The sequence below is a fragment of the Rissa tridactyla genome, chromosome 16 (assembly GCF_028500815.1).
Source record: "Rissa tridactyla isolate bRisTri1 chromosome 16, bRisTri1.patW.cur.20221130, whole genome shotgun sequence".
Taxonomy (NCBI): Eukaryota; Metazoa; Chordata; class Aves; order Charadriiformes; family Laridae; genus Rissa; species Rissa tridactyla.
In genome coordinates this window covers 7172639-7190338 of record NC_071481.1, presented here as the reverse complement: position 1 = coordinate 7190338, position 17700 = coordinate 7172639, and the positions used below count along the sequence as shown (strand labels likewise).

The window sequence follows — 17700 nt, the reverse complement described above, 5'->3', positions numbered from 1 at the left end:
TTATTTCTTTTTCGTCTACTCTGCTCTAACTTTTAGAACAATTGAGCACGCTATGGAAAAGCGGTACTAGCCCTAATTAATGACTGAAAACAGTTCTATGGCTTGTTTTCTAAATCCAGGTCGAGGTGTTTCACACACTGACAAATCCACCTGCACGACTGTCAAAAAATGAGAGGGTCACTCTCAACCTCGGAAGGACTGACCAGCTTCTGTTCTGCACTGGTCCAGAAATGTGATACGTACTTCAGAAAGACAAGTGCTCACGAGGGATCTCTTCTTTAAAGAGGTGCCACAGTAAAGAGTAACTTACATATCTGCTCCAAAGACTAACGCGGGCAAACTAAAATAATCTACGGGAAGGAGAGCAAATGACACAGCTTAAGTTTCATTGCCACCAGCATGCTGGTGACACTGGATACTTCTCACCATTTCAGGCTGACAGCACAACTATGGCAAGTCCTAGACAGACTAAAGGAGTGGCAATGGTCTTCTAGGAGCGGCTACGAAGCGATCTCCTCCATTCAAGTTCCTTGAGCACCTCAAAGCTTGAGATCAGTGTTTTGCCAAATCCTTGTTTGTTGCTTTATGCCTTTAGGCAGATGCTTTCAAGAATCCTTTCAATCGCACTTTGTGTTTGACTTTGCTTCATCATTCTTACCTCCAAATCTGATAAGCCTCCTTCACTGTTCATGGGACACTACCCAACACCCTAGCTCAACTCGAGAAACAATTATCAAGTGATTTATAATACACTGAAGGCATTTCCACCCATTAGTTCCTAAATAAACCAGAGCTGCTTGCATTACTTTAAATAAAGAAGCTCAATCTTACAGAACAAGTTATTTGTCAAGCTGGTTTACATCTATCAAGAAACAAATAGCAACCCCTGATAGTATGGTGGAAGCCATTTGACTGTAATTCACTATTTGAAGTAAGAATACAGCATCTCCTGGAGTATGTTCTGCAGCTAGTTTGCACTCCTGATAGCTGTTTTTCAACTAGATGCAATTCAGATCCTGTGAGCACATCTCCAAAGGTGTACGGTACGCGGTGAGAAAAACCTAACATTTACTTGGCACCTCCTTCCCAGCAAGGATATGTTTTGAGGTGGCAGATGCTTGCATCTACTTTCAAAACTAATTTAACATCTACAGTTTTAGTTTTTATCGAGTCCACCGCAAGCCTCTGTCACCTGTCCAGGTGCAAATCAAAGAGCAGGATAGACCAACGACAGGGCTTTCTGGGAACAGGCCACTCATCTTGACCTTTTGCCACCATCACTAATGATTTCTGCAACAGTGTTTGTCTTCTGGGTAACAGAAACAATGTTTTATTTATTAAACTTGTCATGGAACATGACAATGTAATTTACTGGCTTTCATCTGGTGCCAAGAATTCCCGTGAAGCATAAAGTTTGCAAAAAGTCATTTCCCAATAAATCATGGCATCAAGCGAACATGCAATCTATCAGCCCCACATGAAAGAGTAAAATGGTGATGGCAGTAAAATAGCTACATAGAAAAGTTGCACAGATTGCAAAATAGCATCGCTAACTTTTAATAAAACGATTAAAGTCACTGAAATTGAGTGTAGAGCTGACCACCTATTCCAGTGAACATTAAGGGATTTAATTAGGCTAAAGTTACTGCATGACAGGTTTTTTTTCCCCCCTCCATTTTAAGTCTGAATTTAACACAAAAGAACGTTTTCTTTATTAGATATATGTACAGATAGGAAATAGTGGCTAAACAAAATGAAAAACACCTGTTACAGCGCAGCACTGAGATAGGAGAAGTTTCCTGATGCTGCAAGCACTTCGTACGGAAGGTTGTCCTGCCTGCCTAAGGCTTTTCACTATCAGGACAGACGTTGGTTGAGCACAACATGTGTGTACCCCTAAAAGACAGACACCCAGACACCGACAGCTTTACTGACAGTAACCATTCAGTATTAACACATCAATTAACTTCAAGATGCCTCTCGATATTTCCTCGCGAGTCAGCTCGACGCCATACTCCAATCATTTTCTGTAGGTTCACAAATACATTGGCATAAACCAAGGCGCCGTGCAGGCGAGTAAATCTTGCTTCCTAAAAACTGTGAAGCTACCTCCTAACCACCCTCCTTCCCCCATCGGCTCGCTCACACTGACTCACACCAAACAAAGGATCACAGCCGAGCAGCTAGTAAATTTTTTGCAGCCCGCGCAACAGGAAATTATTCACAGCATCTTCTTCCTGACCTCGACAGCCCTTCTGTAAAAACTCCCCTTACCTCTGCAAGATCCTTTCATGCTGCTCTTAGCGTCAAGCCCCTAGATGTATCCTAAATTATGGATTGATACTCTCTCATCCTCCCACTTCATCTGTAAACCTACTACTAACCAGGTTAGTTCAGTCTTTGAAATAAGCTAATACAGCAGGGCTGTGTTGGTTCATAAGCCTGATGACCTGTTTTTCACAGTCACATTGTCTTCCTGCTTTCCATTCAAATATTACTGAGGAAGTGCCCAAATCAGTCTCTAGAGGAGAACTGCTTAATTTTCACAGGGGTCAGGTTTTTTTCTTTTTAAATTGAAACCATAATTACTACAAACGCAACAGCTTTTCAGATTCAGCACTGCCATTTGTCACCCTGAACATTCACAAACACATTGTTTGTGATGCTTTCTTTTAATCCTGTTAACGTTGGATGATCTTTTCAAAGCACTCTTTTATTCTACGTGCTGCTTGTTTCATGTTCCAATCAGCCCGGTCACGAAACTATCAGAAGAGGAACTGCTCAAGTCAAATGGAGAAATTTTCTCTTGCAGAAACAGCCAAGTTTGGCAAGTTGATCCTGGCCTGACATATCCAGGTTCTCCTTCCAGACAACTGCAACTTAGATTTTTTTCAGATGAGAAGTTATTACATCAAAAACGTTTGAGACACATCATCGTGCGCAGGGGTAAGAGCACATTATTATAGCAGCAGGGAGGCATATACCCTATCACCAAGGTGACAACAAACATAAACGTGCGTACTGAAAGCACAACTAATACAAATATTCCACATCACCAATCTGGTACGAAGTTTTACACCAGCCTGTCCGTAGAGCCCCCGTCACCCCAGGGAAGCTGCCGCCACGCTGCCTGCTTTAATATACAAACTCAGCACTTTCCAGCGTCCTGAAGTCTAGTAGCCAGGGTTGTAAATTCACGAGATAACTCTGGCAAGTAATCGGATGCCTGGCAAGGCAGAGAGGAGAGACAGAGAGGTTATCTAATTAGCCTTCATCCCCGAACGCTCTCCGATTGCCTAAAAGGTCAAAAAAGTAGGTTAATATGCCTTTCGCTTGTGTCTAGCAAGACGTACCTTGCTGACTACACTTGCAAAGCTTGCAAGACAGTTCAGTTTCATCCAAGGGATTCAGTGCTAAGGATTTCAAGTTTAAACTCAGAAGCTAATGGCTTTGCATATATATAGGCCATAAGAATATCACATCTCCACCTAACAAGATAGTCACGCTCCCCGGAATTCCTTCCCTTGCCATAATTCCCAGACTTGCCTATTCTTTCAGTCTTTTTATGCTTTCCTTGCTGGTTCTGAACACGTCTGACCTACCCTGAAGTCAGAACTGCAGACAGACAAACATCCAATCTAACAACACATAAAAGTTCTGCAAAACTTTTACTAAATGTAAGTAGTAGAGACAGTTTATGCAGGAGCAACGCTTCACGTAACACGCACGTGCCAGTTTCAATCCATGTCAGATTTCTCCTTCAGTTTAACATGAAGTTAATACTCATTCCATTTGGCCAGTTTTCACCTTAACAAGCTCTGAAATAGCTCTGCCAGTCCCAATGGCTACGTGAAAGCTGTATTTGACCATCCAGTGGGGCACTGCCAATAGCGAGCCAAGATCACACTTCTTCTTAATGTTACATCCAAACCTCTCCATGATGACCCCTAAATTTGCACAGCGACGGGACACAGTGGATAAATACAGCTATTAACTGCTGCGGTCAGCATAACGCAGCTGATATTTTACCTCACTCCTCCATTTCATGGCTCTCCCCTCCTTTGAATTAACTCACCAAAAGACCCATCTCTTGTTTCTTGAGCCCGTCTCAGATTGCAAGCACAGGCTATCAGCCAGTCACCAATCACCTTTGCTAGCAGCAAGCTTTTTTTAAATCCTGATATTTACCAAAGCAAAAATAACTGGGGAACAGGAAGCAGGTAACAGGACATCACTTTCAAACTCAGCAGTTTGTCTAATGGAAAAGCTAGAAAGTATCACCTGGAGAAATGCAAACAAAATTCCCTCAGAGAATAAAGGGTATTTTATTTATGGTGACTTTGATTGGTGGCTTAAGGCAACCACTAAGCTTATGTCTTCACTGCAGTCTCAACCCTTTTTGCTTCTGCACAAAATCCTCTTACTGAAGTGCTGTTTTCAGTCTTGTCTAGCTGATGCTGCTAAAATTGTTAGATCCTGGGTTCCGCTTTCACCCAGCCTGGTAACCCTCCCACTTTGCAACAAGGACGTGATTGAAATTCCAAGTTCATGCACCAGGAAAGAACTCAGCTCCGCTTTCTGTAACAAAAAGACATGGAGGACACCCTCTTCGTACTCAGGGAAACGGCACCAGCAAGGACATGCTCTGCGGCACGGCTGCAAATGTTTGAGTAAGGTCTCACGGGTTTAAGCTGAGAGTCAGGACTCCTAAGCCAAGCCTGCGCTGAAAAATAACACAGACGATGCCGATGAAATATAAACTAGTAAGGTTTAATTTGCATAGGGCAGGAATAAAGTAGGTAATTTATGAGGAGGACAGAGAGATAAGCCAAGTGCGTGCTAATACATTCTGCAGTTCTTTGGCCCAACTTGGAAGCGGCAGCACAAAGACCACAAGCTCAAAGCAATACCATACATCTTCCTTCTAAACCCCAGAAGAGGAAGGTAGGGCAGAACAGCAGCACCAGATAATACAGGAAAATTAATCTTACTGGCTAATGCCAAGGCTCAGGCCACCACTCTAGGAAACCCAGCACAAGATACTAACTAATGCAACAAAAGTGATTCTAAGTAGACGCCTGTTTTGGGTACAAGTAAAAGACAGATCCTGATTTCGATTCCTCACTCGAAACTTCATTGTATCTAAAAATCCAGAAAAAGGACAGGATTGCCACCGCATTTGGCATTACCCAGACAGCACCTATTGTGGAAAATTACAACATTTTAATTAGGAAACAAGTAAAGCAGCTTCCTCAAGTACCCTGCATTTTCTTCCCGTAATAAATCCTGTCAGCTCAACTGACGGGGAAATGTCCTTAAAACTGGCTCAACGAGCATTTTACCCTCGTGCCCCATGAAGGAAATTTCAAAAGCAAATGCCTCATCATGCACGAGCTTGTACTTCCCAAGACAAGCTATTTGGAAGCATCCCCCGATCCTGCTTTAGGACCTAAGACCACATAAGTGAATTTTGGCCACTTGATCAGATCCAGGTAACAGGAACCCCGTATTATTCAGCTCAAGTACGCCACAATATCTTAATGTTCTTCAAATGCAGGTTTCATCCATAAAGAAAATTCAAATTTAAAGTCCCCTGGTTTTAAGTGAGGGGGTTTTGTTTTGGTTTTTTTTTTCTTTGCACACTCCTTCCTGGAAATAGCAATGGATTAAGAGGAACTGAAGCATACACATGCTTTGGACCTTGTGCATTAAGGGTAGGAGAGACAAAGGTTTGATTGAGGCTTTTAAAACTCTTCAGGACTCCTAGCATAAACTAATGGGAAAGTGGGAATTTATGATGTACGATGGCTGAATAAGAATATGAATAAAAACAGAAAGTCAACATCATTTTGAGCATCTGATACTTCTGCAGTCATGTCCTTTGTCTGAAAAAAAATAATCCTTAAACATGAAACCGTATTAAAGTGGAGTAAAAAACAGGGCTTAGAATAGCTCTAAACTCCAGCTTAGGCTGCCTGTACAAGCACCTTTCAGAATTTCACACCTCTCCGGTAGACGCTGAAACATACTCAGTTTTATTTCAACTTGAGGTGGCACTACCACAATGTGTACCAGCTCAAAGGGACAAAACCCAACAAATAAAACACCTCTCTACAAGTTTACTTTGAGTAAGGAGCCATTTGGACCCGACCAAACATCCCTCCAAAGCGCAGGCGGGAGAATAAACACTGGCACTCCCCATCCAAGTCTGCAGAAGTATCCGCCCACCCAAAGGCAAACTGGACCGGGGAGCACTGCACGACCACGCGCAACCCCTGAGTTAATCAGGTACCCTTCACACATGGAAGTCAACTGGCGGAAAGCACAGCTGAGAACTGTAGTAAGTTGAAATTTAATAGGGCAGCAATGTTTCCTTCCTAAAGAGAGTCAGTTCTCTGCTCAACTACAGTAATAACGACTAAAAACCGTCATTCAAAAGGGCTGAACTGCACTTTACTCCCAGATGTCAACTAGTAAGATATCAGCATATATATATTTACCATATGAGGAAATCCTCTTTGAACAACTTCAGCTTGAGAATGTTTTTCCTTCACTAATAAACCACAAGATTAAGCATCACTCCAACGGCAGTATTCCCTATCCCAACGATATCCTCAAACCTGATTATTTTGGGAATTTGCCTTTTAAGATAACATTTAGCTAAGCTCACATACTTGGCTAATAAAGCACGGACTCCACAAAACAGCTTAAGTCAGTATTTCTCAGAAGGCACAAGGTGCAAAGGACTTGCTGTGGACACTGAAAACCTCTCAGGATATATAGTAGGGTTTCAAAAGCGACATCATCAGTTTAGAAGAGGGACGGGCTCGGTGTTCACGCAGCTGGAAAAGCACTACCTTTAGTTGTTCAGTTTCACAAATCATTTAATATGGTTTTGGTAGCAGTTGCACAAACCCAAGTTATTTATCAAGCAACAACATGCTTGCTCAAGACAAACAGCCACCACCTCGAAAATATTAGTTACTCTGAAAAGCACGCGAGGTTTATGTATTGAGTGTCAGTGTCGCATCACGCATCCTTGGCTGTGCTTCAGCGCTTTTTAGCTGCCTCACAAATTCTAAACGGATGATGTGCAGCCAGTGCTACACTAGACAGTTTGAATTTATGGTTGATTAAATTATAAATTTTACTAAAATTGTCTGCCTTTTCTTGAAGAGTTGCATAGCAGAAGAAATACTTGCTAACACTATGAGGACAGTTTACATAACCTGGAAAGCAAGATTTTTTTTTTTTTTTTTTTTTTTTTTTTTTTTTTTACAACAAGTAGCTGAATTCCATCCATTCACAACCCACAGTTCCAGAAGTCTCAGCAGATCCACTCTCCCAAGTCCTGCTTTGCCCTGAACGGTGCACTCAGTTTATTTTTAGCACAAGAGACAGCATCCATCCAGGCAGTTTGCAAGCTTCATGTGTTGTCCTGCCCTGTTTCACCGAGCACTTGACTGAAATGCAGACACAATCCTGAATTCTCACTTAAACTCACGAGGAGCAATTCAGACTCGAGGTGGAGCAGAGGAGACAAAGGTTCCCATCTCTCTGCTCTACACAGATATCGCTAAGCCCATGGTACCAAGGAGGTGTTTGACCTAATATCCTGTACCATACCAGCTTCTCCCAGCTGTTGTGAAACTCACCATTGCCTTCAATGAAAAGGCCATTTCAGCATTTCAATGCTCCATTTTAGTATTGTGTTTTCATAGCCACTGAAGGAAGTACTCTAAATGTTGGATTGGGACCTAAATTGAAATTGGATGCTGCAACTGCACTACATGCATAACATTTAAAATTTTACTGATTCTTGCAGTTAACAAACACCACAGATCATTTGTTTTCTGCAAACAAGACCAGTGATTTGTCTTGCACACTCCTACTGGACTTAGTTAAGCCACGCTTAAGTTGCCACAATCTTTGAGTGAAGTCTTCAGATGTGTACACAGACGCTGAGATAAACAAGTAAGAGAGTGGCTGCTGCAGGTTCAGCCCTGAAGTCCACTCAGCATCAGAGACTAGCACATAGCATTGGAAGTCCTGAACAAATCCCTCCTACACCCAGTGGTCTCCAAGACTAAACATCAAAAATCAGAAGACAGTATAAGCTTTTAACACTCAGGAAATCTCTAAAGGATTTGTCTTCTACCTCCTCCAAAAGACTGATATAGTTACATTTAAACCCTGACTGGATTCATCTTATAGCATGCTTTCATAGCCATTTAAAAAAGCTGGTATCACCACTGTTATTTTATGTGAAGCCTCCTTGTTTTCCTTGAATTCTTTTCCTGTGAGGATTTTTGCCATGGCAGAAGTAAGGATAGTTGGTTGGAATCCTGATTTCAAATTCTACCGTCAGGTCTCACACATAGAGACTTCAGTATCTTAAAATAAGAGACACAACTGAAATAAGATGCTCCATCCTGTCAGCCCCCACAATCAGAAGTCAGGTACAGCATCTCATTTGTTCAAATAAGAACAGAGAACCTCAATCTTACACATTCTTCACCTTTCACCACAAACTAAAGATCTTTATCCTGCATAATACAGGTGGCAGGATCACCATGATCTTCAGCTTTGAAGAAAGAAAAAAAGAAAAAAAAAAAACAACAGAAGGTATTGCCTCTGAAATTCTTATGGTTGAAGGTAAGTAAAGGATTACACTTGCTTGCTTAACCAGCCTTTATATTGCTATGTAGACAGGCACTGGGTTGATATTTTTTAAATCTAAATACATTTGAACATTCTTAAATTATGTTGGAAAACCTGAATAGCAAATTCCCAAAGAATATAGACTATCTCAGTGATTCCATACAAGCGATTCCATACATGGGGGTTACAAGCTCTGCAAATGCTCATCTCTGTCCATGCAGAGCTGGGAGCTGACCAAGGCCTGGGCCAGTTCCCATCCTTATTGTTGGATTTGTTTAGAGCCCATGAAATCTGCCTGAAATCTGCCTCCTTTACACACAGTGCCAAAATGAAATTGAAAGGTTTCATGACCTGGGCTAATCCATTCAGCAAACAGGCAACAAGATGGAGATTATTTTACATGACTGAAGAAACCAGAGATTCTCCTCTGAAAAACGTAAAGTTGTCATCCCTGTAGAAGAGTAGCACCCACCGCTGCAGGATCACCTGCTCTGACTGCACTTGCTTTGCCTGTATTTTGCAGATTCCATTAGATCTTAGTACACCTTATGAGCGCATCCAGCTTCCAGAGGAAATGCCAGACCACGGGTGATAATTTGGGGTTTAGGAACAGCAGCAATAGCAGACCGTGCCCCCATCGCTCTTAAACACCGCTGCTGCATTTGCTCGCGCCGTTTACAACTACATCAAGCAGTAACATTCACCGTCCAAAGCGGAAGTATTCCTGCTGTAAACACCACCCCAGGTACCAGGCCCAGAAACCGGGAAGCAACCGGACAACAGAGCAGCCGGAGGAGCCTGGCGGCCCCGCCGCCCGCCCCCGGGCACTGCAGAGCCCCCCGCCGCCGCCCCCAACGCCAGGCCAGGCCACCCCTCCCTCTCCCCTGGCAGCACCGCCTCGGGCCCTCCCTCCCCACCGCCCCGGGGAGGCCGGGCGAGGCCCACCCGCTCCGCCGCCCCGCTCTGAAGCGAGCAGGGAAGAGGAGGAGGAGGAGGGGGGGGGGAAGGAGCCGCCGGGGCGCGGCACCGGGGAGGGGATGGGAGCGGGAAGCACCGGCGGGTGGAAGGGGTGCGCGGGGAGGGGGAGTGGGCAGGTGCCGCCCCCTTCGCCCTTACCATGGCGGCTCGGCGGGGCTGCGCTGGGCGGTAGCAACGGCGGCGCCTCCCGGTCCCGTCCGGTCTCCCTCCGAGGCAGGCCGCGGCCCTTCCACTTCCGCCGTTGCCTAGGAGTGAACATCCGGGTCAGCCCCGCGCCGCCCCGCCCCTTCGCCGCCGTCCCGCCAATCAGCGGGCGGCTCGCCGGCCATCGCCAAGTATGGAGCGCGGCGCGCGAACGGGGGCGGGGAGAGGCGGGGCTAAGTGGGCGGGACCAGGGGCGGGGCCTGCGGGAGGGCGCGCCGGCCGGCAGCCGTCCCCAGCCCCGCCGCCGGGCAGCACCTCCCGCCTCTGAACACCTTTAAACGCTTGAATGGGCCTCGGGGTCAAAGGAGAACCAGCAGGTAGCACGGAAAATGTCAGCCCGAACAGGGAACGTTTTGGACAACGTCATCAGCGCCGAAAAGTGGAGTCTGCAGAGGTAACTGATGGAGCATCGTCACCGGTGCTGCCTGTAACACACCGACTTCAGCTGTGAAGCAACCAGGAAAGATAATCAGCCTCTGGCTGCTTAAGGCTAGGGTTAATTAATTTGAAAAGCAAGTGTTCAGCCTTCTCTGGAAGCTCAGCCTTTGATTCAGCGAAGCGTGCAAGTACCTGCTGGAAGCTAAGCAGACGCTTACATCTTTTGATGACTTCGGGGCTCAAGCACCTGCATCCCTGTCTCCGAATGAGAGATAGAAATCAGCAAATCGGGGTGTACACGCAAATAAAACATCGCTGCTTTTCTCAGACTGTCCCAGAAGGAAACCATTATTATTTTTTTCCCTAATGTACTAACTCACATTTCTGTGATCTCGGGTAAAACTGATCTGATTCCAGACTCTAGACAGGTACTTCTCAACAGGGACCTGTGCACTAAAGAGCTGCAGGGTACCCGGTTACCCCATGGCAGCATCCGATTCATTGTGGGACAGCACTCCCCCTCCAGCTCTTTTGGAACAATTCCTTGGCCTGTCTTTCACCAGAGTTCTGCTGCCACGATCCTGAGAACCCTCCACTGGTGCTCTCTGGCTCCTGCACTGCAGACTTGGCCCTCCAGAGCCAAAAGCCCTTTTGTTACTACATTTACTTTGTACAGTTTGCTGTAGGAACAGGAAATGTCAACAAGGGGAATCACACACCGTTCTTCCCTTGGAAGCAACACTGTGGTACGTTCTTCCGGCAGGAGATGACCAAGGCCAAGCTCGGACTTTTCACGCGGATGTTATCACAGATGACTGGGGCTCCACTCAATGTCATAGAATCACAGAATGGCCTGGGTTGGAAGGGACCTTTCAGATCATTGAGTCCAACCATCGCCTAACTCTGACAAAACCATCACTAAACCATACCTCTAAGCATCACGTCTGCCCAGCTTTTAAATACCTCCAGGGATGGTGCCTCAACCATTTCCCTGGGCAGCCTGTTCCAATGCTTAATAACCCTTTCAGTGTAAAATTTTTTCCTAATATCCAGTCTAAACCTCCCCTGGTGCAACTTGAGGCCGTTTCCTCTTGTCCCATCGCCTGTTCCTTGGGAGAAGAGACTGACCCCCCCGGCTACACCCTCCTTTCAGGTAGTTGTAGGGAGTGAGAAGGTCTCCCCTCAGCCTCCTTTTCTCCAGGCTGAACACCCCCAGCTCCCTCAGCCACTCCTCACCAGACTTGTGCTCCCGATCCCCCACCAGCTCTGTTGCCCTTCTCTGGACACGCTCCAGCACCTCAGTGTCTTTTTTGTGGGGAGGGGCCCAAAACTGGACACAGCACTCCAGGTGGGGCCTCACCAGTGCCGAGTACAGGGGGGCAATCACTGCCCTAGTCCTACTCACCACATTGTTTGTGATCAGACACCAAGCAGGAGGACCTGCTGAGAGATAACAACCCCAGCTGCCTGTTTTAACTTACAGGGAAGCCAGCCGCTGGTTCAGTTTGAGAAGAACAGGCTGGATTTCCAGGGAAGTGAACTGCTCCGACACGCACCCAGTTACAGTAGCATCGAGGCATAGCTGTGCAACGTGAATGTGCATGACAAACAACCACATGCAGACGTAAGAGCTATCACTGCTTACACTAATTAGAAAAGCAAAGCTGTCCTGTGTGTTGAGGGCTTCGAACAATTTGCTGTCACCCATTTTGCTCAGTTAGCCTTTACCCACTTTTTTCCATTCCTCTGTTGCCATTTTTAAAGCCTCAGTGTTTTCAGCACAGGAAGAAAATTGAGCCGGGAAAGAAAGGATAGAAAACAGTAGAGCAATCTCAAGAAAAACAGAAGCTATGTTACTGCACAGAAAAACTAAAGTGCATAAAGTCCATCAATAACCCACTACCAAATAAACCCTAAAATAGGAAATAATCCTGCCATGTCTAGAAGGGAGGGAACGTGACCTCCAAAGGCATTTCCTCCTCTGGAGTCTCCAAATTCAACTCTTTGCCAGTATTAGTCAGCCCAACCTCCTTAAACCCCGTTCATAAGATGCAGCAATCCAAAGTGGCTTCTATTTCGCAATCCCCAGATCCTTCAGTCCTTATGTTCCCTCAGAGGTGCCTACCAGCAGTAATTAAGAAAAGCAAGCCTGTTAATTCCACAGGGCAAATTATTCATTCATTTTACAGGGATCCACACGTCTAATGCGCATGTTTTCCTTGGGGCAGGGTCTGAGACAACAAAACTGATAAATTTGAAAATGCATATTCTAAACTTCATTATTTTTGCCACAAAACTCATGCCAAGTATTCAGTGACTACTCTACTTTTATAGCTATGAACAGAAACTGTTATAGCTGCTTGCTGAAGCAGCAGACCAAAAGCATCCCCGTATATTTTAAACAATTTGAGATCCAAATGAATGTCGACGCCAAGAGGATGTTTTTCTAAGCGGAAGAAATACAAGCATCCTGGATTTTGTTTTCCTGCTAATAGGTATAAAGAAGAATAAACAGCTGCTTTTTGTTTTCCAAAAAATATTTGCATTAAGATCATCTGCAGATTCCTTTTGGAATTGATGTAACATCTTTTCAAATGAGGACCAGCTGCTTGCTCTGCTTGTTTACAGCAGGACACGCTTAAGGGATTTTTTTTGTTGTTGTTTATTTATTAAGATGTAGGACCAGACTCTCCCTGGTAGGCTGCAGTTTGCAGTGTGGAGTGGATCTCAGCAGGCAGAAGGCTCCGCGTATGTAACTACACTTGTAGCCATCCTGCCTTCTGCTGTGATTCGTGGAGGGGCTGGCACCAAATACAGCTAATTCGGGGTCATTCGATAAATCTGAGTGCTGTGAGGTGGCATTACCTGCACAGTTCCCACACCTCCTGGCATGGAACCACCCACTTAAACAGAAAAGCATGCGCTCAAAAGGTTTCATGTCAGGATTACGCATCTTTAAAACAAGGGTCTATAAACAAAGGAAGCAAACAATGATGTCAGTTGATGGCTTAACAGCCCTACAACATCAGATTCATGTGCGATTAATAACAAGGCTTTTGATCTTGCAATCAGCGACTACAAAATACATGTGCTTTCCCTGTACATTTGATTATATTCAAGGAAGCAAAAAAAATAAATACTTATTAGCATTACAAAGTACTTTTCACATTTAGCCAGAACTCATAGAGTGTTTGCGGTCCAACACGATGTGGTTTTTATTTTATCCTCCTGCATGCATGCTGAAATGCTATTTATTTTATTTATTCCAATGTTTAGCCAGGACCAAGGGTGACTGTGAGAACATGCTTAGAAACATGGTCCTAGAGAAAACTTTCATGCTTCACTGAATACTCATTTTTCTATTAAAGAAAAAAAGACATCTTGAGCTTTTTTAGATCAGATTGCCCATTTTCTTGCCTGTCAAGCTTGTGGCACTTGAAAGATATGTAAACTTTTATTAGGAGTTCTCATAAATTGAATTTACTGCTGCAAGCGTCTTCCAGCAATGGTAAAGTTTAGCTTGCTGGGTTTTATTAGTCAGAGTCAGTAAACCAGCAGCATCACTTGATTTGAGGCAAAAAACCAGCGATTTCTTGGAAACTAATATAGGAAAAAGGTACCTACAACACTACCCAGTGTCTTGGAATTCCGTATTCAAGCCACAGATAGCTCTCACTATGGAGATCTTTGTACACACTGTCAAAATAGCACACAAACAATAAAAAAAAAGCCTCCCTCCCATTCCAATTCCAAAGCAACTTTGCTGAGAGTACTCTTGGAATATAAAGGTTTTAAGAGTTTCCCCATTCACTGCAGGAACCGATGAGTAAATGAAAGTACCACGTTTAATGAAAAACAACATATTGCCCATTTAGTGTGAGGTTTGAGGCATTCCCTGACCTCCCCCCTGCCCCAAGAATGCTAAAACCAGACTTTCTTCCACTTCATCAGCACCCAAGCAGATCTGCTCGTTTGATTAATATAAAAGACAATAAGCCTTGCCGCCCAAGATATCCATATACTGGCCAAAAAATTAGACATTCTACTACCAGGGCAGCACTGTCACAGCAAGGGCAGAGAAATGAAAGTTTAAACACCACTCAAGCACACACATCATAGAGGCATGAGGTTTTTCTGGCTTTGACCATTTTCTTACAATTGGTTTGCCTAAATTATTAAGACCAAGTCATGTCCCACATCCCTCCTTTACAGACCGACAGCAGGCTTTGCCACTCAGCTGAAGCCGACATCCACAGAGAGGGGATTTAGCAAAGAGTCATGTTAAAAAGTCACAACTCTGCAATCTGGGTCCATATCTTGGACATAAAATAATTTGTTTTCACATATAAATATCCTCCTCCACTAATAACAATTGCTTTATTTCAGTCCAAAAGTACCTGCCCACATTTTGAGAACACCGTGTCTGGACATGCCTTGGAGTTGTTTGCAGCCGCACTGTTTTCACATGTGCCACAGATTTCAATCCAACTGTATTCCACAAAATGTTTAATACAAGATGGACACACGTCACCAAGATGTATCTGAAATTCCACCTCAAGAAACACAGCAATGCTGGTTCAGAACAGGACTATGAGGCATTTTTTTTTAAATATCAGTGCAGAATAGTAGACTGCAGGACTACTGGGATCGTTAGTTCTCCAGCACGTTCCATGTAGTTGCATATTCTAGGATGCTGTTTATTTCTGTGCTTGCGACTGCTCTTTTAACTTTTTGTTTTCAGCACAGAAAGCTTGATAGACAGGAGCTTCCAGAAATGTCTTTAGCCTGGGCAAAGAGAGTATTGAGAACATTCTTGTCAAGCTCTGTCATTAACTGTAGTAATAATGTCTGCAGCCTGCCATTAAAAAAGAATCAAGGAGAAGCTGATTAAATGCACTAGAAAGAAACAAAACTTTCCATTCCCTTACTTTTTCCTTGACACGTTGCACTTCATTTCAAGCTTGCTAATATACCAGCCAAAAGAATTGTAAGGGCCTGGATTCTTTCTTAATACAATAGTCACGGTTCACTAGTTAGAATCTGTATAGAATTAGCCAGTGACATGGACGAATGGAAAAACATACTTAAAGAGCTGAAAAATAGCACTCTTTCACAGGCTTATTCATTAGAAAACCTCTATCAATACAGTACATGAGTTCTTTTGCTATTTCTACTACTAAACTAAGAAATGATCACAAAATGGTACAAATCAAATAAAGACGAGAAATGTCATAGTGGTGCTTATGCCTGTAACATAAAGGGTTAGCAAAAACTCAGATCAGTCTTTCCATGCAAGTGCTTTCCTCCAGAGATTTTGGGGGCAAACTTCATATTCACAGCAAAAGCAGCTTAAAGCAGAATTAGCACAATGAGCTGTGACACATCTTGTTCCATTTTTCCAAGTTCCACTTCAATCGGCCGTACCTGACAACTGTAACCAGCAGTACCACACTACTGAATATAACGTTACATCAGCTTTGCAAAACTGGCGTGAAAATACATTAGCACAGACACAAAATGGACTTGATTATTAACGTGAATGTGATCACCATGAAAAGACTGAATGATATTTCACTCGGCATCACAAGCTGTCTCTCCTAATGCAAGTCTACCTCAGCCTTTAGACTATTGTTCATCCCCACAGTATCTGACTGCCTTCCACATGAAATCAATAAGAATAGCAAAGTAGACTTAATGGAGTCTCTGGCACTTCTCCCATTTCAGGGCAAAGTCCTGCTGGGGAGGGGTTTCTTTTTCCTCAGACTTTGGACTTTTTTTTGTTGTTGCTTGGATAGCAAGAAGGCTTTCAAAGAGTAAAAATAAGCATCAGTATCTGCTGGTGAATGCGGCTTGTATGTGGGAGGAAAAAAACCCAACAAACTGGAGTGGAGACCGAGAGTTGAAGTTCCCTGCCCAGGTGAGATTCTCTTTGTGATATGAAAGAAGCTTTCTGGAAGTAGAGACAGTGAAGTGGGGGCCCACAACCAAGGCTGCGTCAACCATTTCAAGCAGCAGACTCCTACACTGCTGTCTTCCTGTGCAGATCACTGCTACTCTTGGCAGGAAAAAAAAACCCAACAATAAATGTGTGTGGGGGAGGCAATTCATGTTATTTAAAACTACAGGAGAACTCACATGTGTATTCTTTGGAAAAGAAGAGAGATTAGTATCCAGTGGGGAACTGACAGGAGGGATGCTATAGGATTCTTTGAAAAAACGGGGTAAGAGGTAATACACTTATGCTTGGGAAGGATCAAGATTTAAAAGAAACTTGCTTGGAAGTTTTAAAACTATTGGGGTGAGGGTGAACCATCCTATACTGCACTATGTAAAAGTTAGGGCTAACAGTTTAAATAAAAGAAAGTCTGTCATGATGAAAAGGGCCTTTGAATTCTGGCTGGTGCAGCCCCAGACCAGGTGTGTGCATGGACATGCCCACTGCAAGCCCTCCACGTGGCTTCTTTCACTAAGCACCACGGAAACAGCATTTTTGAAGAATAGTAGTGGTACTTCTTCATCACAGATTCCCAATTCTACTTCTTTCTTTGATGACCATCTGCTAAAAAAATAACCAGCAGTGTATTTAAAAGAATGCCCAACTTTTAGTCCATGAGTAGTCTTACTAATTTAATACACAATTCAAGCTAGGTTTATAATTAAGGAAACTGTTGATACAAGGTCTGAACCTACTAAAAGTTGACTTCCATCAGAGAAGGGATTTTTGAAGCTTTCTGGCTTCATTTCAGCCTCCTCTATTTTTTTTTTTTCCAGATATTTATTTACTAGAAAGAAAGGAGAAGAGAGGGAAGGAACCCTGGGACGGCACATGCTGGGCTGTAAAATGCAAAAAAGGTCTTTCAAAACCGCATGTTCTAAACATCACCTTGGCGTCATACAATAATAAATACTCAGTATTACACTGTGAGGGTCTAATTGCCAAGTAACTATAGCAATGGAGAGAAAAGGCTGTCTTTGGACACATTTCCTCCTGCCTTAATCTTTCCCTGGGGTGGGGAAGGGGTGCAGGGAATGTGCTCTAGATCCTTAATGGATAACATTTTCCAGAGCCCACTCCGATCACTCAGTGACTCCAGGATTTAAAAGAAGCAGACCAATTTCTCAGAAGGAAGCTAGACATTCAAAACAATTACACTGAACTATTCCATATCCTTAGAAAGGGTTTAATGCACCAGGTTCCTGACGCAAGGCTGTCAAAATACATGCAGACCCATTACACAGCGACACAACCCTTTATGAAGCGCCTTACAGCCCAACAGCTCACCACCGCTTCTTTCATCCCCGAAGAAACAGCGCTTTCCGGCGAGCTGAACAGTCTGAAAATGAGTAAGTGTGAAGTGAGACTACACATTGACCTGCGCCAGGTATTTGTTTTTGCTGAAGAGAAGACCACATTTCTGGGTTGTTTTTAAACACTGATTTCTGGAATTTAATTTGGGGGTGGGGTATCAAATAATTATC

The 17700-nt window shown here is 43.9% G+C and overlaps 1 protein-coding gene across 2 annotated transcripts in view; it reads right to left on the bottom strand.

Annotated features, from left to right (window-relative positions):
- CAPZB (capping actin protein of muscle Z-line subunit beta) overlaps nucleotides 1-17700 on the bottom strand; it is a 69970-nt gene that overhangs the window by 49954 nt on the left and 2316 nt on the right. For both annotated transcript variants that reach the window (XM_054222514.1, XM_054222515.1), the window contains one exon: nucleotides 9778-9884. In XM_054222514.1, coding sequence (XP_054078489.1) covers nucleotides 9778-9780 — 3 coding nt within the window. In that variant the 5' untranslated portion in view covers nucleotides 9781-9884. Of the gene's footprint in view, nucleotides 1-9777; nucleotides 9885-17700 lie in introns of those variants that run through there.